The sequence below is a fragment of the Rhamphochromis longiceps genome, linkage group LG1 (genome assembly GCF_057381845.1).
Source record: "Rhamphochromis longiceps isolate RC_006_pf linkage group LG1, R_longiceps_female_GT1.1, whole genome shotgun sequence".
NCBI classification, from domain to species: domain Eukaryota; kingdom Metazoa; phylum Chordata; class Actinopteri; order Cichliformes; family Cichlidae; genus Rhamphochromis; species Rhamphochromis longiceps.
The window spans coordinates 30,313,927-30,339,514 of record NC_140557.1 but is presented as its reverse complement, the minus strand read 5'-3'; the positions used below and the strand labels follow the sequence as shown (position 1 = coordinate 30,339,514).

General features: G+C 44.4%; 1 protein-coding gene across 11 annotated transcripts in view; it reads right to left on the bottom strand.

Moving 5' to 3' along the window:
• The window catches only part of LOC146678974 (transducin-like enhancer protein 3-B), a 28,733-nt gene extending 3,464 nt beyond the window's left edge, over positions 1–25,269 (bottom strand). Inside the window, exons 1-20 of one of the 11 annotated variants that reach the window (XM_085405505.1) lie at positions 24,776–25,269; positions 24,028–24,251; positions 23,495–23,595; positions 23,252–23,315; positions 21,269–21,313; positions 14,859–14,921; positions 14,023–14,127; positions 11,351–11,389; positions 9,002–9,206; positions 8,477–8,493; positions 5,999–6,121; positions 5,492–5,542; positions 4,928–5,083; positions 3,898–4,036; positions 3,253–3,425; positions 2,584–2,660; positions 2,242–2,491; positions 1,113–1,360; positions 835–982; positions 503–653 (exon numbers count right to left, since the gene is read on the bottom strand). In XM_085405505.1, coding sequence (XP_085261631.1) covers positions 503–653; positions 835–982; positions 1,113–1,360; positions 2,242–2,491; positions 2,584–2,660; positions 3,253–3,425; positions 3,898–4,036; positions 4,928–5,083; positions 5,492–5,542; positions 5,999–6,121; positions 8,477–8,493; positions 9,002–9,206; positions 11,351–11,389; positions 14,023–14,127; positions 14,859–14,921; positions 21,269–21,313; positions 23,252–23,315; positions 23,495–23,595; positions 24,028–24,051 — 2,179 coding nt within the window. In that variant the 5' untranslated portion in view covers positions 24,052–24,251; positions 24,776–25,269. Of the gene's footprint in view, positions 1–502; positions 654–834; positions 983–1,112; positions 1,361–2,241; positions 2,492–2,583; positions 2,661–3,252; positions 3,426–3,897; positions 4,037–4,927; positions 5,084–5,491; positions 5,543–5,998; positions 6,122–8,476; positions 8,537–9,001; positions 9,207–11,350; positions 11,390–14,022; positions 14,128–14,858; positions 14,922–21,268; positions 21,314–23,251; positions 23,316–23,494; positions 23,596–24,027; positions 24,252–24,775 lie in introns of all 11 variants that reach the window. The other 10 variants (XM_085405468.1, XM_085405473.1, XM_085405479.1 and 7 more) reach the window with 10 other exon arrangements.
• Positions 25,270–25,588: the final 319 nt, after the last annotated feature.

Below are 25,588 nucleotides of genomic sequence, written 5' to 3'. Positions count from 1 at the left end.
AGTGGATCTATGATAGCTGAGACAGGCTCCATGCCAACGTGACCCTTAACTGGATAAACCATTAAGAGAAAGGATGGAGAGCGCAGCTCACTGGTATTACTCATCCTCTCTGCTGCTATGACTACACTTGCTGCTCTACAGGTACTTATGTTAGAGTACACGTCCACTATAAGCAAAGACAAGTATAGTCACCGCATGATTAGCTTTTGTTTGTAGCACAATCATAACATTTCGCTATCATCATGTCTGTTTGCTTCATGTCTGTCCCTGCTTGCAGGTTCTGTTACACGTAGGGAAGCATTGTTGTCATCAGCTCGAGTAGCACACAATTTCATGTACATCCCTCATTTGGTCGTGCCGTCCTTCGTGTGGGAGTATAGGATTCATGCCAAAATCTGGCGCCACTCAAACATTAAACACTATAATTGCCAGATAAAAGTGAAATGAAACTTTCTTGCTCACAGGTCTGTAATATATAAACAGCTCTTCCTCTAGTACTTACCACAGTAGGCGAACTTGAGTGAAAGAACGCAGCTTTCGTGCAGGTGCAGCTGGTACTTGTCAGGCTTGGTGTGGTGGAGCACCTCCACATTGCTGCTCTCCATACCCACGGCCAGCCATTCCCCAGTGGGACAGTAGCCCAATGAGAAGATCTGCAACAAGCACAGAGCAGGATCAGCAACAACATCAAAGCAGCCAAGAATCCCCTAACCAGAATCATTAAAACAACCCTTAACTGCTACTTCTAAACTGAATGCCTAAGACATGTCAGAAAGGTTACTCAGTACTATAACTGGATGTACAGAAAAGTTTTTTCCCCCCACTTTTTGTTACCTGTGAGGTAAAGTCATGCTGCTGGAGCTGTCGCCCTTCCCTCAAATCCCAGGAGCGGACCGTGTTATCGAGTCCTCCGGTCCACAGTTTGGTCCCGTCGTGGGAGATGTCAATACAGCTGGCTCCATCCGTGTGGCCCTGGAACTGCCTGGAACAACAAGATGCCAAAAATTAGACCAGGAACAAAGAAAGTTCTCCATGCAGGTGTCTTATGTTGACGTTTGGCCGTTTTGTTAAATGCAGTGTTTAAAACAAATCCCCTGCTCCAAAGTACTGACCTGACCAGGGTCTGGTTATGGAGGTCCCACACAGCGATGTTTCCATCGGAGCAGCAGGAAAAGCAGACCTTGGCGTCAGGGCTGATAGCCAGTGCGTAGCAAGCTGGGGCAGAGGAAGTGAGCTCAGCCTTTATGCGGGGCGTCTGTGAGGCCAGGTCCCAGATGGTCAGTGTGCTGGCCTCGCCACCCACTATTAGGGTGCGGCCATCAGGCAACAGCTTGCAGGAGCGGATGTAATTGTCTCTGTTCTGGAGCATAAACAAAGACAGGGTATCGCCCCAATCTTAATGACTGGATATAATCTGTGTGTTGTGTTTTTTTTTTTTTACATGTGAAATATCTGCATAATTAGTGATTTGAAGAAGACGGTTATATTTCTGCTGAAAAGCAAAGACATCAGCGACGCACATCAGTGTATTAATTTAAGGCTTCCTTTTTTTAAACTCAAAAGCAGATTTTCTTTGACAAGTTTTCACACTGTAGCCGACTCTTGTTTCTGATACAGCGAATATGTGGATGTCAGCGTTAACAAGAGATGCAGAAAGAACATGTGGGGCTGCAGCTGTTGGCCAGGCTCCGAGAAAGCAAGAAGACAGATCAATAGGACTGTGGGAGCTCTTGGTGGAATTAAAACAGCACCCTGATGACTTTATAAGACCCGATTGCACTCTGGACGAACCTTAAGGGTGTTGGAGGCCAGACGAGTATAACTGCATGAAGCTACAGTATCAAAATGAGAAACGGGAGGCAGTTGGGAGGAAGTAATGAGCTGGGTAATGGCAGACAGGGTTGGCCAATCAGAACATCATTACTCAGCAGGCTTTTTTTCCCCCTCCCCCTCCCCTTACCAAGGATTATTTCAGCACAGCAGTGAGACACTATGCTGAATTATTCACATCTGTGTCTGCTGGGATCAGGAGGAAAGCTACTGGGGGATGTGGGGTCAGGCTACATTTGATGCTTAAGAAAACTCTTAATGAAGTGACCAATCACACAGACTTCATGAAACATGAATGCATTATGTCTGTGCTCTGGTTGGAAGCCTTACAACAGCTAGTCTAATGACACGCATCTAAATCACATTTCACACTTTCTCCTCCTGAGACTTCTAACGAAATAACAAAGTTACCAGGCAGTCGAGTTGGGACACTGGGCTCTTGCTGCCTGGCTGGCTGATGTCCCAGATCTTGACACAACCCTTGCCACCGGTGTAGACGTGACGTGTGGGATTGCTGATGGTGACGGCGCACACCACTTCCCCGTGGCTGAGTGTGTTGATCTGGCGAGCGTGCCGTGGGATGCCTGGCCCTATCAGTGCATCTGGAGGGAAGGGCACGGGCTGCATCTGACCATCTGCACTTACGTGAAAAGAATAGGCTCTGCAGAACAGAGAGGAATGGAAAAGCTCATTAGAAGTTCAAGCAATCCATTAAATGCAAATCTAGTTTAAACACAAAACCTAAATACTCACGGTTTTCCTCCAGAAATGGAAGTGAGGCTGGCTGGCAGCCCAGAGGCTCTCATGTGAGGATGTGGGTCGAAGCCCGCCTGCATGAACAAAACGGCGGAACAGTTAGCAAACAACCTGCAAAGATAAATCAGGCTAAGCTAACATTCGGATTGCAGCCTTGCTTTAGGTGCTTACGCCTCGGGGAACCCTTGTACCATTGTTTCCAGGCAAATCCCTTGAAAGGCACAGACTGAGCTTCACTGCATACAGCGGAGCTTTGCACAAGGCTATAACATCCCACATGCTAATGCTAATGAAGGGCTCAGAGATTTTCAAACATGGAGATGCATTTGAGGCCAAGATTTATGTATTTTTCTCTAGTCTTTAGAATGCTAACTAGCCAACATCAAAGTAAAGGAGCTGGGCCGTCTTTCTACTTTCTCATTATGTACACACAACAAGCTGCAGCCAGCCAAGCAGAAATATTCACAATGAGTTATGGAAATGCAGAAGGAATGCTCAAGTTTCTCAAAGTCATTTTGCAAACACAACCTACTGTAGCGGCGGATAATAAATACAGCTGTTCGCGAGGGCTGCCGTTATCTAACGGGCAAATCATTATTTATTCAGATGTGTGTGATAAATCCTCATTTTCACTAATAAATGCTTTATAGAAGCTGGAATAGTTACAATTGGCGAGCGTCCGTAGGCGGCGGCGGCTGCAGCGCTCATCTGTGGGGAAATGAGACCCGGATACACGCCAGGACTCGTCAGGGATCCGTTCATCTCGTGATGACCCATCATGGCAAAGGGAGTGGCATAAGAACCGGCGATGGACAGGGGGGTACGCAGGGCTGGCGCGGCTGACGGAGAGAAAAAACAAAACAAAAAAAAACAAACAAAAAAACCCAGATAAAGATAAATATAAAAACCTCATAGAAGAAAGAATCATTCATTCTGTTAGGCATCAAACAATGATTTGTTACAGTGAGCGCAGGGTTGCATTGAAAATTGCATTACATTACATGGTTAGGGGGTTAGGAATTGGGAGCAGCTTTGGGTGAGGTGTTTTTGTCAAATTTTAAAATGAACTTTAAATGTGAAGGAGATTTTTTTTCCCCTTGGTCCAATAAGACCCCAGTCAAATTCAGTTGAAATTCAAATTATTAGTTGTTATGGTGGTTGGTGCTGGGAACTACACATTTTTCCTAACAACCAGTCGGTGCTGGCTTGCCTGTGGGCCTGTATGACTGGATGTGACATTTGGATGATTTGATTACAACCCCCCCCAAAAAAACAAAAACAAACAAACAACAGTATCTTGCAGATACTCACCCAATGCCTCCATCATGCCGGACGGTTTGCCCATAGTTAGAGGCCGTAGTCCTGGAGTGGTGCTTGTTCCAGGTGTCGGCGCCTCGTTCCTCGGTGTAGGCGTGTTTGACTTCAAGCTTGGCGTAGATGACTTGTCATTCTAAAAAACAGAGATAGTCTTCAACTTTTAACCTCAGTGTGATTTGGATCCTATTACTGAAAGTTGTAAGTTCACATGAGCGTGCACATACACATGGGCACACAAACAGCATCCATACCAGAGTTCAAAATCCCCCACAGAGTCAAAAATACCCTCACTGGCAGGAAAATCCAGAGTGACAATCTGAGTGGACGGCTTGAGGTAATCCAATCTAACACTGACACTTCCATTACAGCCATGGTGTGTGTTTGTGTGTTTGGGGGTACGGATATAAACCTTTGCTTAGAAGTCAAGCTTATTAGGAGTGGCTAGACATTCAAGATGATGTCCCAAACACCTCTTATAATTAATCCAAATCCTTCAATGTTTGGCAAATGGGAGGCTGAAGAAGTGGGGGTTTAGCCTAGTGACATTATAGGTGGAGAGAGATGATGTGGATTAAAAAGCTATCCTAATCCTTAGCTTTACAAAAAACATTTCACTAACATAGCCGTGTCAGTGAACACTTCAGTATTAGAGAAAGTGGGAGTTGGAAGGAGAGAAGATGAGTTGCAGCATAAAAAGACAGAGACAGCAGTTCCCCCGCTGCTGTGTCTCTGGGTTATTTACAGCCTGAGGCCGAGGGAGAAATGACCATTTATTGGGTAAGCCATAAAGGAGATTGAGAGGGCTGAGCCATAGGGTTTGATTTCCTGAGAGTGCATCTACCCTCTGCCCTCGCAAGCCCCGCATAAGAGCTAACTGCTAAGCCTGCGTATTAGTCTTTCACACAGACATCCACTTCACTTGACAAATGCTCTTTAGTGTGTCAGTTCAGCCTCCCCTGCCCTTCCGCTGTAACCTCCTTATTTCAGCTTCTCTCTAGTCTTGCAGCATGTCACTGACACTCACATGGGCGTGGTCCTTAGCTTTAGAGGACGGCGTGCTGCCCGAAGAGGCGACAGAGGCGGGGCTGTTGGGGGCAGCATCTTTCTTCAGGACTCGTGATTTATCCAGCCCGTTTTCAGGAGGGGAGTGAGCGGGGCTAACTCGAGGGGTGGCCGGATCCTACAGAGTTAAATGAGACAGACAGAGAGCGAGACTGAGCAAACAGACTGGAGGAAAGCCACTGGCATGTACATGTAGGTCAAACAAACCGGGGCCTCATGTGCAAACACAGATAAATATACTCATGCACGTTCACATTCTCCTTCTCACACACACATGCACGCACTTCTCATTCACCTGTCACCCCCTTTTTCTTTGTATTCTTTGTCGCACTTTCTGCATGAGTGGCAAAAGAAATACAGCAAGTAAACACACACTCATCGCACACAACCAATATTTTGATAGACTTTTTGGCAATGTGGAAAGGTGTTGAGGCTTCGGCAGACAAAAGAGAGCTGTGTTTAGTTTTGTGTTCAGCCTTCACACTGAAAAATGTGACTGAGCAGCTCAGTTTAATTGCAGTCTTACCTCATTGGAGACATCCACCACCAAGTCATCACTTTTGTCTCCATCACTGTCCTGAAATGACGGAGTAACGGGTTAGCTCACTGGGACGGCAAAAATTACAGCATAAACCAAAGTGGTCCACATTCTTGACAGACCAGATGTGAAGACTGAGAATGAATGAGCTACAGGGTTATTTGCTGCACACAGAGAAAAGTTCAAAATGCTAAATGTAACACTTTGCCGCAGTTTCTAATATTTACATCTTCAATGAAGTGTCTTTGGGAGAACTTTGCAACCTGGCATTAATTTTAACTAATATGAAGACAAGTCTGTGGATAGAAACAGTATGCACATAATAAACTTTGCATTTAGCGTTAAGTAAGTTTCATTACTAAGCTAACTGAATAAACTCAGGTATACCCTTCCAGGAAAACCGCAATTAGCAATTGAAAGGTAAATTTTGAAACGAAACAGGCTACAAACATCATCATTTTTTATTATTTGGACGAAAAGTAAACAAACACTCACATATCTGCTCATGCTGTCTTTGTCGTCCACTTTGCGTTTCTTGGACTCGAGACCATAGTCTGATGAGCTGCGGTGCTTCTCGCTTGCTGCCCGCAGGCTGTCTGATGGCGAAACTGAGTTATTCTGCCAACAAGAACATGCAGACAGACCACATCAGTCTCCAGTTCCCTTTTAGTCTCTTTAAAACAATAAATATCCTGAACTATATGTGCTTAGAGAGCTATGAGGACATTACGGTGTGTTGCATTATGTAGAATTGCATTTTAATAAATCTCTGAAACAATCTTTCAGCACTTTAAGCTGCTGTCTTGGCAACCCAATATTGCAAATGAATGGAGTTATCGGTTGAGTGGAGCATGTGATGTAGAGCAAACTCTTTTCTGCCAGATTGTGCCCTTCAGCAAAGTCACTGTTTTGTAGTTTAAATGCAGCAGGTGACAAACCTTGATGAGAGGCGCATGCTACCGAGCAGTGCGTTTTCACCCAGAGAGGACTCTAGTGCCCTTTCCTTTGTCAGACCAGTAACACTATTGGGTGCAAAGCTAACTGGACAACAGTCCTAGACTGAGGAAACAGCTAGCGCATAAACACAGAGAACACCAATGGGAGAGTGGTACACAAGGTGATGAAAGAGCAGAGGCAAAGAGGAAAAAAAATTGAAGCATGCACACACACAAGAAAGCCAGAAACACGCTACCAACTCAAACTCAACAAGCCACATTCATAACAGTACTGCATAACAGTAAGTACATGCAAATAAAAACAAAACTGACCACAAAAACCAAGTCTAAGGCTGCTGCTCCTGTATGTGTGCTTATCTCTGTAATGTGACAGGTCACAGTGAAAAAACACTGACTGTAGAGTTCATGAAAATGAACTAATGTTTTTAAAAAAGAGGAAGCAAAGAAAGAGGCCACTAAGGGAACCTGGACCAGAGAGCAAAGTGAAAGAGGGTGCTGCCAGCAGAGAAAAGAGCCATGAAAGAGAGAGTGAGAAAATGAAGGGGAAAGGAAGAAAAAAAAAAAAACCAGAAAAGAAAATGAAGGCAGACAAGAGAGCAAAACAGGAAAGGAACTTGGCAAGCAATGAGAGCATAGCAGTGTGGCAATGAGTCCTCCCCACTAGTGGGAATGCTCGGACAGGCTGGCACTCTCTCAGAAGCTGCAAACAGGGTTTTTGTAGTCTGGGCGCTGGTGTGGTGGGGTGGCACTGCCAAACAGGCCAAAAGGCAGGGGGAGAAGGAGGGAGGAAGTGTAGGCGAGAACACCCTGAGGATAGCCCACACTGTTAGGTAGCTCAACAAATCCCTGCCTTCATCAGAGACAGAAAGGCCTGGTGAAAGAGGCAGTAGGGAGGTTTCTGACATATTGGCTGACTCAAAAAGAAAGAACAGCATAGAAAGGTAACAGCTTGAAAACCTAGTGAGATAAAAACCTCCTAAATTGAGGAGAGTGTGAGGAAAAAAAGTGTGCTGGAGGAGTTAACAACATACACTTCCACTACAGTTGCCCAACCATTTACGCTAACCAAGCAGCTTTTGGCCTCCTCCTCAGGTTCAGCTGCTGCTGTGGAAGAGTTTTAATCTGGTTTGGTGCAAAGATAGACCGATAAAAATCTACTGCAGCCTGTCTGTGTATCTGAGTCTGAAGCCTTTCAAGGATTGCTTAGACTCAATAACCCTGCACTTGCCTCCAACTCCAGTATCAGATGACCTGACACAAAAGGACAGGAAGACTGTGTGCGCAAACTGGAAAAGAGAGGGAGAAGACTGTGGCGGGGAGATCAGGTAAGGTGGCGTTGGCAGCCGCTCGTCACCACATGAGAAGAGGGACGAGTTTGGGTTCCCTTCAGACATGAGTGGGTCCATTCAGGATGGTCAGTCAATGGGAACTCAATCTGGCCAAGCAGATCCAACAGAGCGTTGCACTCTGGCTAACTGAGAGCTTTAAGCTAGCCCAATAAACAAGGACCTTAACATGAGAAGGAAGAGACTGTGACGGCGAGAGACTGGAGGGTGAATCAAAAAAGCGCTGGAAAGGAATGAATGACTAAGATAAGAATACAGAGCAGAAAAATAATAGAATTAGCAAAAGAAAAGGAGACAGGTAGATAAGAGGGGATGTAAAGAGCCAGGTAGGGGACACATGCAACCAGTAAATCCTTTAAGGTGGTTAGGGATGAAGAGAAGGAGAGTCAAAGTCGCTTTTAATTGTGCTGAAATTAAAGGAGGTTGCTGACTACTAATCCTTGCTCAGTGATTGGAGTCATTTTCCACCTGGATTAGATGGCACTGGCTTATTTGGCCAGACGTAATTATTTGATTCAGTCAGCTTATACCCCTGTGACTACAGCAGTGTGTGTGTGTGTGTCCGCACATGAGTTTCTATTGAACAAAGGGCTGTCGTCTATGTAAAGACACCTAATCACCAAACACAGTAAGCAAGAGAGCGACACACAGGAGACGGAGAGTCAACGTACCGTGCTCGACTCGCGTTCTTTCAGAGGAATGGCCAGGGGCGAGTGAAAAGATGAGGGGCCAGGAGAGAGAAAAGCAAAACACAAATTAGTATGGGTGTCACCAGGATTACTCATATCAGCAACTCAGCAGTATTGATTTTGATACCACTTGGAAGACATGTTTAATTTTCATATTTAAGATCAACAATTATTAACCTGATACCTCAATTGCTGATATGTTAATGGATTTTAAAGCCTTAATACTAATGGTAAAGGAATGATTACAACTTATGTTGTCTTGTGTCAGAATAAACTATTTTCATGCTGACACAATCAAGGGATTGACAAGAAAAACATCTAAAATCTAATATAAAAATTTTTTTGTCACACAAGCATTTGGTACAAAAACATTTAAAAACCTATATTGATGTGTTTCACTGATTAATATATTTGGCTGGAGAAAGCAGTGCTTGGCAGCTACAGTTAGCCATCATCCCTAAAATGCCATAGGCAGCGTGTTTGTGTGTGGCAGGCTTTGCTCCTCACCTCGGTGCTCCAGGTCGTGGTGGTTCTTCTCATCCTTCACAGGCAGGTGGGCTTGGCTGCCAAGAGCGCCTAGAGCCAGCAGGCCGGAGCCAGCGCCCGTCACGGGGGGGATGCCGGGCGGCTGCAGGCCTGAAGGGTGAGGGGGCAGTTGGACCGGGGGACCGTGGGCAGCGTGAGAGAGGTGCTGAGCCTGAAGCTGCTGCTGCTGCAAACAAACGCAGAGAGACGAGAGACACGACAGAGGACAAGTGGGTCGGCTGGGAAGTGGATCCATGAATGAGCACACTCTGCTGCATTAGAGCTGGCTTTGACGACATTCAGTTGAAAGCCAAACAGTTTATGCGTAATAGCTGCCTGCAAGTGTCCGCCAACATGTGGATCCAGCTCCACCAGGAAATAGTGTGAAATACCAATCACTACTTCCCAGAAAAACTGACAGGTGTTTGAGTATAAAGATATTCAATTTAAATTCCTATTAAAGAAAGCAAATCAGAACAAGGAGGAGCTGCAGCCACATGATATTTACCATTTGAGGCTTGAGCAACACTTGAATTACAAACTGCCCCAAAAAGGCTGTTTCACCAGCGATGTAAAAGTTAGCAAACCCGTGCAGAGTTTGCACACAGATGACTCATAATGTTCCTCCTCTGAAAGGACCCCGACCTCACGTTTGTTCTACACGTCTGGTTCTCTTTAAAAATCACGCTCTGCACTCATTACCACACTGATACGCTTATCACTGCAAGCTTTACAAATTGCTCATTGTTTTGGTACGTGACCTTTATCTGACAACTGTGTTTGACTCAATAACACGTCACCTGTGGTCGCCAAAAACGATACAACGCTTTTGTTCACTCCCAAACCGCTGTGCTTCAATCATAGCTGGGACAGTTTAAAAAAAAAAAAAAAAATCAATAGGTCTACACTTGAAAACCTCAAAACCTTTCAACACTCTGGAAAACCAAGCAAGCATGCACTCCTTCAGCAAAATGCTGTTAAGCAGAGACGGCGGAGAACACACACGGCTCCCATGACGCCCTGAATGTGTCTGTGAGAGAAGCAACCAGAGAGGAGAGAGAGTAGATAGACAGGAGTTAAATAGCCACTCAGGCAAGAGGGAAGCAAGTGCTTTAAAACAAGGTTAAATAACACTTAGCACATCCATCAACTGCCTCTCCAAAAAGGGAGAAAAAAAAACAAAAACATGATTGCTATTCTGCTTGCTAGACAGAACTTCAATAAGCTCATCCATACATTCATTACATAAAATGGAGAAACTAGACAAGGGTATATCTAGTGACTTCCCACATTTAAAGGCTTATTTAGCAGTTGGCCATTATTCAGTCAGCTCATTATGCCGAGCTGGACCTGAAATCGCACAATGGATATAAGCAACTGAGGGGTGGCATTGTTAATCGATATTGTACTGCTTTGCCGAGCAGCCTATTTGTTGTGAAAAAAAGGGAAAAAGTGAGAAGGGGGAAAAGAAAAAACGAGAGAGAGAGGAAGGGGCAGCCAGAACAAGAAAAGGAGGGAGAGGCAGAATCAGAAAATAACAAGAGAATGAAAGAGAGTGAGCGAGGGATTGAGGCAGGGACGTCCCTATTGAGTGTGCCTAATGAGGAAAAGCGTGCAGGGATCATTATCAAGAAGCCTCATTAGCGAGCTATGGCTGAGGAGGAGGAGGAGAGACGAGGGAAGGGAGTCGTGAGGTGCAGAGAGCGAGAGAGAAGAGAGAAAAGAAAAAAAAAAAGAGGGGGAAAAAAAAATTTCAGAAAATAAATTGCCTCCAATTCAATATTCATGGATAAAGAGCTGGCTTCCTTTCACACTTATCTTTTTTCATTATGTGTAAATGCCGCAGCAGCTCAGGCAACTTCCACAGGAAACAGGCAATTAAAGTTAACTAGGCGAAGCTGGCTCCCTGCAGAACAGTACTGTCAGGTGGAACAAGCATCAACAGCACCAGCACAAACCAGCTGGCACCCTGGCTTAATAAGTCTGGCAATGATCGCCACATTACCCACTTATTCTGTGCTTTACAACAGTTTCGAGCTCATCGTATCTTCTTCGGTCGTCACAACAAAGACTCTAAGATTTGGATTACAACCTATGTTTGAAGCAGAATACAGCAGTGGAAGAACGGGGGTAACATTTCTGAGGTTAGTCGTCAAATAAAGAGATAACGTTCTGTCAAATGCACAACACCAGAGTCGGGCAGAGTAGAGGCCAAAAATAACCTGACACGCCCCAAGCTGTCCTTTGTCTCCAAAAGGCATCATTCCCCTTCACAAAAAACAGACATTTCATTGCAAGCTAATCATTCAAAACCCTCCTCTCAACACTGACCGTGAAGGCTGGGTAGACGCCACGAGGCGGGTGCAGGTGCTGGGTCAGAGGAGAGAGCAGAGATTCAGAGGTAGGGCTGCACCTGATGGCTATTTTTAATACAATCATTTATTTTTCCTCATTAAATCGACAAAAAGCCCCAAGTGATGAATTCAAATCGGATGAAGACAACATCTCACAAAAGCCGGTGATAAGTCAAAGCATGTGTAAATTTGGACACTGTAGTCACACTATGTAAATGTAGACACTCTTACTCTGTAATAAAAGACATACGCATAGCCAAATAAAACATGCAAAGGAGAGGAGATCGCTGTTACTGGAGTGACAACAGCAAAACTTGACGCTGTGAAGGTTTATGTCGTGTTCTGCGGATTAGCATTTACATGATACGTGATAAGGAGCACACCGGCTGTAACTGACTTGTTAACCATTATCCCAACTACAATCTCGCCCTGTGTCAAATTCATGGAAATGAGGGTAGGAACATGGAAATGAGTCTGCACCTCTGACACTTGTCAAATCAGACTCAATCATACGCTGCTTCTGGCCAAAAACTCATGCAAAATAGGGGAGAGACCAGTAGAGACCAGCCTTATGATGCTGTAAAAATTATGCTAATCTAATTATTTTTAGCCCTTTTATTTAGGAACGACTTTTAATAAACTACACTACCAAACCAGCTAGAAAATTGACCGATCAGCTTTCCTACGGCATAATGCTACCTAACAGATTTGTTTTTATGAGTGAGGCCCACATTGAAAGAAAAACTGTTTTTGGCCTCAGTCACTAACAGCTATTAAGAGAGGGTGGGGTGGTTCTGTTACGTACTCCATACAGTATGTGTGTATGGATTCTTTACAGTCAGGTTGTCTTTACATGACAACCTGACAGTACAGCAGGTGGTGCCTGCAGGGCAAATCTCTAACTTATGCATGTCTCAAATGCACTTTCTGATCCAACTGAGGTGAACACTCCCTGAGTTTGATGCTCCGAGTGTTTCTGAGGCTCTAATGTTGAGACGCTAGAGCATCACTGCCTCACCCACCCTGTGGGGGCATGGAGATTGATCACCTGCCATCTTTTCAACCCTATAATTAAGCCTGTTTTCCTGAGTGTATTATTGTGTGTGTGTGTGTGTGTTTTTCAGGCTAGCCCTGCCTATCTTTAATGAAGGCAGGGTCAACTCCTGTTGTGGAAAGGACTTCGTTGGGAAAACCCCCCCAAAAAAAAACATAGAAGCGCCAATAGTGGATAATTACCCTCGGCTCCTGGCTCATTAAACTAAACCGAATTTTAAAATCCGCTGCTCAGTCGACAGCCTCCGATCACCATGTAACCTGACTATCAAAACCAAATACGCATGTATGTTTTTAAGAAAAGCAAATGCAAGATCCGGGCAGTGCACAGGCTATATTTCAGAGTGGATTTTTTGGGGAAAGAGTTTCCCTGTACTGTCTGCTAGATTTAAACATCTGGGATTTTTATTTGATTTTTTTAAAGAAATAAGCTCCAACTGTTAAGTTAACCAATGTGATTTATTCGCCTACTGTTCATATTAACAACTTTACAAATAAACAATTTAGTTCTGCTTACTTTTTTAAAGAATTAAAAGCAAAACATTGTTGCAGCTTGTCCCAATCATTTGCTCCATTAAATATTGGATTGTAACAAATAACGCCTGAAATGAAAACTTTATTTATTGTCATCATAATTCAAACAAACAAACAAACTTGTTGCACTTTTTACCCATAGCAACAACATAAATAGCTAAATTAAGCTTGTTAAATGACATGACTTAATTATAGAAGCTGTGGCAACCATCAGGGAACAATGTAGTAAACAGTAGGGAGGAAAAAAAGATGTTCCTGTTCTCCCTATTCTTCCACAACTGCCGAAATCTTTTATCCACTACACCTTTCAAATGCTTAGTACCTGCTAAGTTCATGCTGCTGTAATCTCTGTTGTAATCACAATGGCTTGTCCTGACCTGACCACTCTTAATTCCTCGAGCTATTGGGTCAGAGGTAGGGGTAAGCCTGTTGGCTGGGTCCTTTTATCTAATTAAAGTGCAGCCAAAGTGAAATCTGAGAAACACCATGATCTGATCTCCCAGTCTGGACTGTGTTACTATATATCAGATGTTCTTTGACTCTGGCTGAGAGGAGGAAAATCAGAGCGGAGCTGCAACCTGGGTGCTGACGGGTCATGGTTAACCAACAATCAGAAATTACAGCAAAAAAAACAAACAAACAAAAAAACGCCATACTGACAGCACATTGCAAACATTGTCAACTCAAATAAAAACATAATAAACCACTTGAGACCAGGGCAAGTCTGTACAAGTGAAGAGGACATGATGTTACTAGTAGCATTCAGTCTAAAAACTCAAATGCCACAGACGGGTGAAAGAAAATTGCTGCAGATTAATATGCTAAGCTACTTTTATCCCCTTTTCACCCCCATTTCCCCTGTGAATCTATTGCCCTTTTCCCCGGTTATTCTTGACATGCGACACTTCAGCCAAAGCTTAGAAAGGTCAAATACACCCGTGAGCAAAATGTAGCACGCTTCAATAATCTACATATCTCTATCTGAATGCTGGTCCTCCTTCACGTATGCAGTTTTGCCTCTGGTCTCGGGTCAAATGAAGGAAGAAGAGGGGATATACACACAGTCAGAGGCAGATTGGGAAGTCCACGTACCCCGATGATAGCATTCAGCTCAGTCATTGTCACCTGCTTGGCCCGTTCAACAGCCTGAGCCACCTGCTGTTGATGCTGCAGGACACATAAACAAAGATTAGATCACTGATGGAGAAGAATAGTTCCCGCCTGATGGTTCATCTAGACAAGTAGACACTTAAGCTTGGGGGGGGGGGGCCTCCATAATGCACGATAGTCATTTAATGGCACTTATCGTCAATAAAACAACACATCAATGTACTACATAGCACTCAACATAATAGGAGAATCTTCTACTAGGTAAAACAAGACATAAAAAAATACTCTGTATTGTATGTGTTATATGTATTATAGAAATGCAGGTCAGAGTGAATCAAAGGAACACTGAAACTGAAATCTATTGTCTGGAGGTTTGCCGCTTGAGGCGTTTGAAGGTTTGCTTTCATTTCATTTCCTTGTGCATTAATTCTCATCTCAGTTTTCCAGGAAAGCCAGTTCCTTCAGAAGAACTGATTTATGTGTTTATGTTTGACTATTTGCTCAATGTTGACAGGATGAGCTCGAAAAGGGGCGATATTTTTAGAAGTGGTCAGTAGTTGTTTGACGTTTGAGTCAAATACATTATTTAGTGGGCTAAAACTGTCAATTTAAAAAAAAGAAGGGGGGGAAAAAAAGGGTTTCCTCATTGTTATGTGCAGTGAATCATCTGTTGTTCCCCAGAGATTATCTGCACAATAGTCATCATCACAACTACAGTAACAGCAGAATGTGAAACAAATGAGTCTCAGTCTCATCCCTGAAATGCTGCTGGCTGGGTTGACACTCACCTCTTGTGACAAGAATGGCATGATCTGAGCCAGAATTGCATTGAGGCGCTTGGCAATCTCAGTCTGTAGGAGAAGAGACAGAAATGATTAGAATGACATCCTTCCAGCATACTGCATGCCTCAGACAACAGAATAGCCAATAACATAGCACTAAATGTTGCAGTGTCCATCCGGACACACCATGTATTTCTTAACTAAACTGGGACCGCCTTAGAACAAATTTGCTTCCCCCTTTCTCCTGCCTCCATTAAGCTCAGGCCTTATTTCATTAAGGCCTGAAATATGCTAATACCATCTGGCTGGAGAAACCCTAATGAGGTCCATACTTCATAATTACGGCCCATACAGAGGGGGGTAGGGCGTGCTGAAGCAGACAGGTTAACTCTGGCCCTATCTATCAGAGGCATCTTTGGTATCGACCACAGAATATTAGCTGGCAGAGTAAGCTGATACTGGAGGGCTCACCATACATGGAGCACTTTACAGTGCTGCATTTGGTCAAATGGATATGCTGTGCTGCCCGCCTACCGCACTTGAAGGTCCCTAGACATTTTGCCCAAGCCCATTTCCTTTTTTTTTTTGAATCTGCACTTTCCATAGAAAGAGATGAGGAAGAGGCATAGGAGAGGAACACAAAAGTAGAAAGCAGAATAAAAGAGAAGTGGTGGGGTATGTGTGGGGGTGATGAATGGTGAAGTGAAACCCTCTGATGTGACACTAAGGTAATGTGGTTTGACTGGACCGGGGGAGGTGAACTAATTGATTCTGAGAGATTAGGGGTGGAGGCCCAGCAGGTGTGTGTGGGCTGAAGAGGTCCTTCCCGCCGTTTTATACGATGCTGCACTTCACTCATTTTCTCCCTTAACCTTGTTTGACTGTGAAAGGGGGGGAGGGAGGAGGTGCCAGTAGCTTTCTGCACAGCCTCTGAGGAGGGGGGAGAAACGAGAAAAGAGGGAGAGAAGAGGAGGAGAGAGACCTTTGCTGGCCTGTCAGGAATTATCTCACAACCCCCGTCTGACCTCAGACGCACTGTGCTTTCTCCCCTCCTTCCTCCTCCAAACGCTTCTTCGCACCCCTTCACGCTAATCTCCACTACTCTCTCTGCCCTCCCTCCTTCCTCTTCCTCTCATCTCCCCCCTCTTCTGTTGCTGGGGCAACACTATCTGGCACGGCTGATCGTTATGTAAATTGGGCTGGGGCTCTGACCAGAACAGCCTGTAAAATCATATTAGGCGCAGCACAGAGGCAGGTCATTAAATTGAATTTTCGGCCTGTCGATCTGATCAGCACGGGAAATTAATGAGGGATAACTGGGAGACTGGAAATGGGGGTGGTGATGGTGGTGGGGTTCTTCGGAGACTCATAAACCATCATCATTAGGGGAGGCTGGATACAATGACACATGGGTAGGGTGAGAGTGTTTCAGTATCACACCACTTCTCTGGAAATGGCTGCAAGGGGAGCAACATGGGGCCTGTAGAAACGGCGTTGCGCTGATACACTCGGCTATTAGAGCAACCACCATACAAACCCTCCCTCACGCAGAAAGGCATCCATTTGTTCGGTGCAAATCACCACTTCAGAGCCACCACTTTTAAGCCAAAAAAATAAATAAATAAAATTCACTGAATTCAGGTGCACCTTTGCTTTTTTTGAGTTGTTTAGTACTGTGCTAAAAAACACAGATTTCTCTCAACAATTCATTCTGAAACATGAGCTGAAGCACCAGGTGCTTTGAGAGCTGAGCTACTTAAATATTCCCAAAACCCATGGCTTCCTCTGAAATACCCCCCACCCCACCCCTCCTCGACTTTAAATATTACTTTGGAGCCAGGAAATAAAACAATGGAGCAGACTTCCTTTGCATCCATTTCTGTTGTACTTTCTGGGCCCAATTTATTGCAGTGTCACACAGGACCGTCGATTTAAGAGATCATGAGGGCAAACACGGCTCGCATGTCAACCTGTGACTGTAAACCCCTCAACCGAATCGCTGATGCTGCCAGCTACATCTCATCCTTCCGTGTCGTATTTAGTCACTCAGCTCTGTTCAGACAGAGTTCATGCGTTAAGGAGAGCAAAACAGGCAGATGGCATATCTGCACGTCTTTTTGACAGCCAGCCATTCTGAAGGGTTAAAATAAAAAAACAACAACAACAACAAAAAAAACAAAAAAAAACCTGCACACGTTGATAACAAATCCAATGACTTGCAGCGCTCGTAACGACTCCCACTTTACTTTGCAGGCACTATTTTCCACAGTGCTTTTAGTGGCAGAGATGGGCACTGGAAAGAGTTTACTGTCACTTAAAGCCACTAAAAACAGAAGCCTTTGAGCCGGCAGAAGCTTTTCACTGCAGCTCCACAATTACAGGTACTCAGGGTTGTCTAGTAGCACCAGAGTTTGGAGAGGCTCTCACTCTCACTCTCTGTCTCTCTCTCTCTCTCTCTCCATTGCCTGCCCCCCCCGGTCAATGGTGCGTTGAAAGCCATTTGGCTGTTTGTCGCTCCAGGCATTAGCCCCCGAGTGGAGAGCTGAGTCTCTGACGAGGATTCAATTGGTGAGGAAAACAAGTGGCATATGATGGTGGGGGGTGGGGGGCGCAGAGATGGCTGTTTGGGAATTATCTTCTCAGCCAGAGCAGAGAAAGAAAGAGACACTTAGAAGTATCTTGTTCATTACAAATGCATGAAGAATATTTTGCATGTGCATGTCATTCTATTTTGAGCTCTCACACACACACACACACACACACACACACACACACACACACTTTTCTGCAGGGGGAGCATATGGAAACAGGTTGTTTTCCAACAGATTACATCTGATTTTGTTAACGCTCAAATCATCAAATACACAACATTTTTTTATGCTTCTTATTTCTGAATTATGTAGTTTACATGTACACACATATTCATGACAGGCCTGTCATCAGCTGGTTTTAGCGAGCGCGCACACACTCATTGTGTAATACTGATCTTCCAGTCCTTCTAGCCTGGCTATCAAAATAAAGCAGGTCTCTCAGCCTCCGGTAACCTCGTCAAGCTCCCTTGAGACACACACAAACACACACACAGTGTGTGTGTGTTCTCATAGTCAGTTTGTTTTGGCTTTGAGAAAGATCGGCCATCATCACCTTGGCAAACAATTCCAGGAATCCTGTATAAATTATTCATTTGCATAAGCTCTCCCGTCTCCCTCCCTCTGCTCCTCCTTTCACCCTCTTCCTCCAGGAAACGGACTTCACTCTCCTTGACAAAGCACTTTCTCTGTTTCCCTCATTCATTCAACAAGTGAGGAAATGGATATGTGGAGCAAATTCACAAAATGGCTACCCAAGGTGCAACTAAGTTAAGCAGCACAGTAGAAAAATAGAGGAATTTATTCATCAGGCTTTCTAATCATGTGGCACTCACTTTGCCAAAGAGAGAACATTTGAGAGAGAGAAAAAAAAAAAGAATAAAAAAAAATCAAAATGTAGGCAAGCGTACGAGAGATAAACAGGGACCACAACAGAGAACAGAGGGAGCGAAAAAAAAACAAACAAACAAACAAAAAAAAACACAAAGCATCCCCCACCACAAAGTCAGCAGGGCACGATGCTGAGGCAGCCTAATGAGCTGCACTAATTAAAATCACTTATTGACAGCAAGCGAGGGTGATTACCTCCACCCTGCACTCTTTGCCATCATAAGAGACACTGTCAAAACAAATTACCCACCGGCAGACGCACAGATCCCTTTCATAGCAACTATTCAGCTTGGCGGCAGCAGTAGGGGAAACTGTATCTGCGGGAACTTGAATTGCAGTGTTTGTGTGTAAAGATTGATTGATTGAATCTTTATTTTGAACATGTTGAAAAAGTATAAAAAAAAAAATAGAATTAAAAGAGACAAATGAACAAAGCAAACAAAAGGAAAACGAGCAACCACAACTCCAAATAACGTCCATGTTCAAAAAGGAGCAGGAAGAAGCATAAGCTTATTTAAAGACACAACTGGTGCTACCATGTAAGGGATGGGGAGTAGATATTTATGTGCGCCCCGTGTTTATACCTATTCCCCCTCTCTTTTCAATCGCGCTCTTAGTTTATCATTTCTTTGCCACACTGCAATAAATCTTCAGCACAAGCGAAGTAATATGCCTGCCTGCATCCAATAATCCAGCCTCCCTCCGGTCGCACCAATAACAGGGACAGCTGAGGGGCATCTGTTTACCACTCGCTGATGTCACCACAGACACTCGTTCACCAGGGATGGGAGATCGTGTGTGTGTGTGTGTGTGTGTGTGTGTGTGTGTGTGTGTGTGTGTGTGTGTGTGTGTGTGAGAGAGTGAGAGAGAGAGAGAGAGAGAGAGAGTGTGTGTTTGGGGGGGGGGGGCATGCATTATTCAGAGATCTCAGTCGTCTCCACCGGGCTTATTGATAAACAAAGGAGATGCAGAGGAGAGGACAAGTCGATTAACCCATTTACCCTGAAGGCCCTCACTTCTTTCCTGTCTCCACCCCTTACCCCACCACCACACCCCTTTTTTTACCCACTTGTTTTGTCCACCGCCACCATCATCTAACCACAACAACCAGCTCCACCCCCACCCTGCATCACTACAATCTCCTTGTTGCTTTACAGAGAAACGCTCAGCAACGTGAAGGAAGGGGGGTGGGCAGCTCCACGATAAACTGTAAACACACCTAGTAAGCGCGCATGCACACACAGAGACACACACACACCACGTGCCTACAGAAAATGTCTACGCTTGATGAATTGCGCAGTGTGCTGCTGTTCCAACTGGGCTACCCTCCCACTGATGCCATTAACCTTCTGGATCTGAGGGCCATGAAGCCTCCACCCCACCCCTCTCCATCTCTCTCTCTCCCCCTCTGACAGACTCCCACTCTCATACATCATATCACACAGCTAATGACACAGGACCATCATTCACATCACATCGTTGGGGCGGCGGGGGCAGAAAAGGGAGGAGGGCGCAATGAAAAGACATAAGGGCGCCAAGAGGAGGTGGAGAAGGAGAATTAGGGAGGCAAAAGCGACTGAAGGAAACAGAAAGCAAGTGTGAATCAGAGCAAATGGAAATGTAAGTGCAGGAAGATAAAAAGGGGGCAGTCTGGAGATTATGTTCATCTTTTGTTCTTCTCCTTTTAAAGTAAACAGAATAAAAACATTATGCTGATGTGATTTCACACAGCTGACTACAGCCTCGGGTCACATCGTTAGCTAAACGGAGCAATTTTGCTGTGCTGTCTTCAGGTGCAATCTGACTTTTACAGAGGGTTGATTCTTTATTTGGGCCTCTGGTGACTACAGTATGTGTGTGATTACAATATCTTACTCCAACTATTCCAAAAATTCTCTGGCATACAGTCCAGATCAACCTGTGCGTGCATCAAAACTCATCAGGTGAGATTTCTCAGAACAAGTACAGACATCTTACAGGTAGAAGCCACAACTTACAGCTATTTTTATTCTCTGGATTCATGTTAAAAAAACAAAAAAAAAACAAAAAACAAACCTAGAGCCCAAACGAACATTCTGAGGGAATAAATTGTGTCCAATAGCCAGTCCAAAACACCCCAACCCCACTGAAAACATTATTCATGTTAATTCTCTAGATTTGCAACTCTATAGTATTATAGATTTAAAAAAAAAAAAAAAAAAAAAAACCACACACACACACACACAGGCCATCAAAGCACTGCTGGAGTTACTCAACTTTTTGTTTCTTGCTAGAGGACTGTTCAGTAAGTCAATTCACTATTGACTACTATCCCATTATCGGGACGGTTTCCACAAAACAAAACAGAAAAGCAAAAAAAAAAAAAAAAAAAAAAAAAAAAAAAAAAAAAAAAGAAGAAACCACCAACCTGCTTCAAACAGTCTGGACATGACAGACCAAAGATCAACTGGAAGTACACCAACAAATGTGGCCAGCGCTTCTAAACCTAACTCAACGGTAACGTGACATGGAGTGAACTGTGGACATTTTTGATACAGCATGATGCCCAGTACTGGGTGGCAGCTGAACTAATGAGCTTTTAGCTCAAATGGCACTTGGGAGGCTTGGAGAATAAAGCAGGCAACGTATGTGCTCACTCACACACTCAGAAAGGCAAACCGCACACACGCACCATCTTCTCAGAATTTGCGCCAAATACTTCACTTTAATCTTATCAAACCATCCACATCAGGCAGCGTGCCCTTCGTGTTGTTTAGCCTGTCAGCGTTTTCACTACAGGAAGCCAGTATGTGTACGCTCCCAGAAGCATTTAGGGATGAGGGTAGAAACTAAGATCAGGTATGCATGTGTATGTGTTTATATTCTTAATCACTAGGAAGGGATGGGGGAGGGGGGTGTTTTGGCTGTACACAAAGCATCTCTGATATGGCTACATACCTGTTTGTGCATCTCAATGTTAAGCCCGTAGGACATCTCATAGTACTGTAAAAGAACAGAGAGAGAGCAGAAAAAGACATTATAAACTTAAATGAATTCATATGTTGAATTAATTAGAGACAGATGTTTATACATAATGACACCATTCTTAATTGAGCAAAACGCAAGACAGTCCAAACTGCTCTAGACTTTTCTCTGAACGCACAGAGAACTCGTGCAACAAGACAAACAGTGGTTAACTGGTGTGACATCTTATCGGTCCCCTCAAGCACCCAAACAAGAATAAAAGAAAGTCAATCACATGTAGAATAACAACTGAAGCGCGGGCGAACTGACATTAGCCGACGAGGCTGACATCTCAACGTGCATTTTTCAGCCGCGGCAGACGCTCGCCTGGCTGCAGCGCCTGTTTACTTCTACTTGGCACGGCCTCGTCTTTGAGCGCAAACCCCGTCCAGACAGCAAGGAGAAAGCCAATACTATTATTGAAAACAACATTATCTGCTGCTGATTGCCAAAAAAGCTTGCAAGCCCACCAACAGATACAAACTAAAGCCTAGTAGTTTGTCTGCCTTGTTTATCAAACACACAGCAAACAGCTTCCATTTATTGTAGCTACTCCCACCACCTTCTGGTTCCTCACAGGGAAAATAATATTTAACAAACGTACTGCTGCGTTTGGTTAAAGTCATTCCTTTCATGTACAAACATGATAAGCACGCACATACACAAGTGTGAGGTCTAAGTTACACAACTTGTCAGATAAAGATTGTTCTTTTTTTCTCTTTTTTCTTGCCATGCACACAATGAAGCCTTTCCTGTATTAGCAAGAAGCTTTGAGCTGGCTTGTCTTTACAGAGGCACAGATTTCTTTGTCTCCCATTTGATCATCAGAGAGCTCTGAATTGACTATAATAAGATTTAACTGCACTCTTGGAACTGTTTTACATTTAACCCTTTGCAGCACTTTGATAAGCATCAAGTATTATCTCACTTCTCAAGTGTGGTTTCCATTAAAAGGTGAAAGCTCTGACACATGCAGTGCACAAAGCAAGCAAAATGACATGCAGCAAGTACGCAGGGTCAGATTTTTAACTTCCTGCTCTCTGACTTCGAACGTGATTTAAGCTGCGACTAAAAGCTACTCATCTAGTAAATGCCCCTGGGTGTTTTTGGCGATGTGAAACCCTTACAGACACATTTTGAACTTGCATGCTTTTGAGTTTATAATCAGAAACAATACAGAAACATGAGAACATTTCTCATCTGACAAACTGTGATCAGCACATCTTTAACATTTTTGAATGAAAGGGGGGGGAGAGACCTAAATCCATTTCTTACTTTGATTATCAAATGTAAGTTTTTTCCATTTTCCATCCATTTTTTTTTTACTAATAGAGAGATAGATTTTACTGATATTTCAATAACAAGTAATTATCCAACAAGTAGGTCATTATCGTTGCAGCTGGAAGGAAAAACACACAAAGTCTCCCAATATGTGAGAAATCTCTGGGTGTGACCACATGGCTCACTCTGGGAGAGTTAAGATTTAAAACTTTCACACACACACACACACAGGAAGCTGTCTGATTCTCACACACACACACACACACACACACACACACACACACACACACACACACACACACCCGGCAGACCAGTCATTAACCCCCAGTGGGCCATGCTGGGTGTGTTAGGGAGGGGCGGTGGAGGGTCATAAAGAGGACCCCAGAGCCACTGAGAGGAGGGGTAGGGGGGGTGGTCACACCCCACAATCAATAGTTGGACGTTTGACCTCGGCTAGAGTTTCACACCCCCTCCCTTCTTATCCCATGAAAACTCAGACGTGAGTCAACAGTCTTAACACAGGCTCTACAAAAACAACCAGGTTCTTTTCAGCACCTGTGACTGTTCACCACCTGAGGCGAAAGGGAGGAAACGCCATTCAAATCCTGTTCTCGGCTTAATAGCTGTAGTACTCACCATGACGTAGTGACGCTGCATCTCCGTCTTTTCGTTGGCCAGTTTGTCGTATTCTACTTTAAGGCTGGGTGGAGAAGAAAAAGCATTGCGTTTGTAAAAAGGATCGGTACACCGCTGCAAAACGTTTGGTTTTTGTGCGCCACGTTATGATTGCACAAAGCTACAGTAAGGGAACAAAACATCAACGGCTTCTGCTTCATGTTTCCAGGAAGCCGTTGGTTTTTACAGTAGTCTAGTCATTACCTGTGGTACTGGGCCTGCAGGAACTGAAATTCATCTTTGATCCTATCGCAGGACTCTGCTACTGTGAACTTGAAGCCAGGCTGCCCTGGCTGGTGAGGAGCCTGAAAAGTGTGAGATTGGAGATACCACAGGTGTAAATAACATCATCACATAGCTGAGCTCTCTCTCTTGGCACCTCCTCCTCTCCTTTATTTTATTCTTTTTTTTTGATAACACCCCTCAGTCCTTTTTTAATGGTTTTCACACAGTGCTGTTTTTTTTACTGCACAATTAACTTTCAGGACCGTAAAAAGAAAAAAAAAAAAAACTGATGATCTACTTTACGAGTTCAACACAATCTCAGATCTTGTTTCCAATAAACACCACCTCTCCGTGCCTCTCCTTGCCACAGTGAAGCCCTCAGCAGCACTGATGCAGACCATAAATAGTAAGGTGTGGATCAGCAGCTTCACTCTGACGAGCTAATTAGGCCATTTTGAAGGGCAGCGCTTCTGCATCAATTTACAAGCAGCGACTAAAGACGGGGGACTTACCGGATGCCGGCCTTGTGGATACATGTCTAGTCTTTTTTTCCACACGGGAGTCTGTGTGTTGTTTTTCTCGTGCTTTCTTTCCGTAATCCCAGTGAAGGTGCGGTAAATCCCCGCCACCCCCTCCCCGATATGCGCAGGATGGCGGCGGACAAAGCCTCGTTCTCGGCTGCGAGGCGCACACTCAGAGCCAGCCCAGCGGATGGATCAGCTCCTTTCTTTTGTACCTAAACAAACAGAAAACAGCTGGATCACGTTCACAGCGCCAGAAAGCAACACGAACGTAGAGCTTTATGAACTCTCCGATACACCTTGTGCAAAATGCAGAATAAAGTAGTTTTCTTTTTTTTTTTTTGCCCACTAATTCTCTGAACGTGTGTACCACAAAACATAAATCTGTCGTCTAGATTTGCAAAAGAAAAGAAAGGGAAAAAGAAAACCAAGAGTGGCAGCAAAATGCGTTTGATGCCACGGATCAAATAAATCCCAAAGTTTAGACTTTTGATCACACCCGCAACGACACGATGCGCTTTTTTTTGGCTTTTTCCTCGTAAATCTAACGAGTCGTCTTCCACTAGAGGGTAAAGAAAACACGCAACTGTTGTTTTTGGTGGTCCTGGAAGATCAGAAAACAAGGAGCTGCTGCTTTCAAAGTCGGCTGCCATAAAGCCACCGCCACCACTACTACCACCCGTCTTGTTAGCGGCTCTCTTCATGTAACCCCCCTCTTTTTTTCTTTTTTTTTTTTTACCTTTGTCTCGACTGATTCCTCTCCTCCTCTCCTCTGCACAGGTAAGAATAATGTATATGAAAAAAATATTATCCACACGAAGCTTAATATCCGGTAATCTGTAACGTTCACCGCAGACAATTGTCCGTCGTCGTTTCTGTTTTTCATACACTTCTTTGCTCTTCTTTGCCCCCTTGAGAGTCCTTTAAAAGCCCCGGTGATTCCCGAGACTGAGAGCGCCGCTCAGTCCGCTCGGACGCTGGAAACCCCTCGACTGGGACGAGTTTTTGACCGCAGACAACTTCAAAGAAAGCCTCTGTTAGATCCAGTAGCAGCTCGAAACTCTTCCAGTAAGTCCAGGGATTATTATTTTGCGACTCAAGCGGTTCTTTTTTTTTTTTCTTGTTTAAAATGTCGGCCGTTGTGAAACGCACCGCCAGCCTGCAGTTGGGTACCCAGTTCCTCTGCCGCGCGCTGTACCACACACAGACTGTGCACTGACACGAGGACCCGACTGCCGAGAGAGGGGCCTCGCGCTAACCAATTGGGTTCTCCGGAGGAGTTTAGCGCCGAAGACCAATCACAGCGCGTCAGTCCCACGTGGGGTACACAGCACTGTCGCGTCCTGATTGGGCCACGATATGTGACCTCGCATGTTCGCCATTTTGGATTTGAAGTGACATTCGGTGCGTTCAACAACTTGTTCAAAACAAAGGTAATAATTTATATGTCCGTGCACTGCAGCGGGTGCCCAAGTGTTTCACAATACTACACGGTATGTACCAACGAGCTGTACAATTTAAAACAAGTCTCGTTCTCAAATAGAGAAAATAA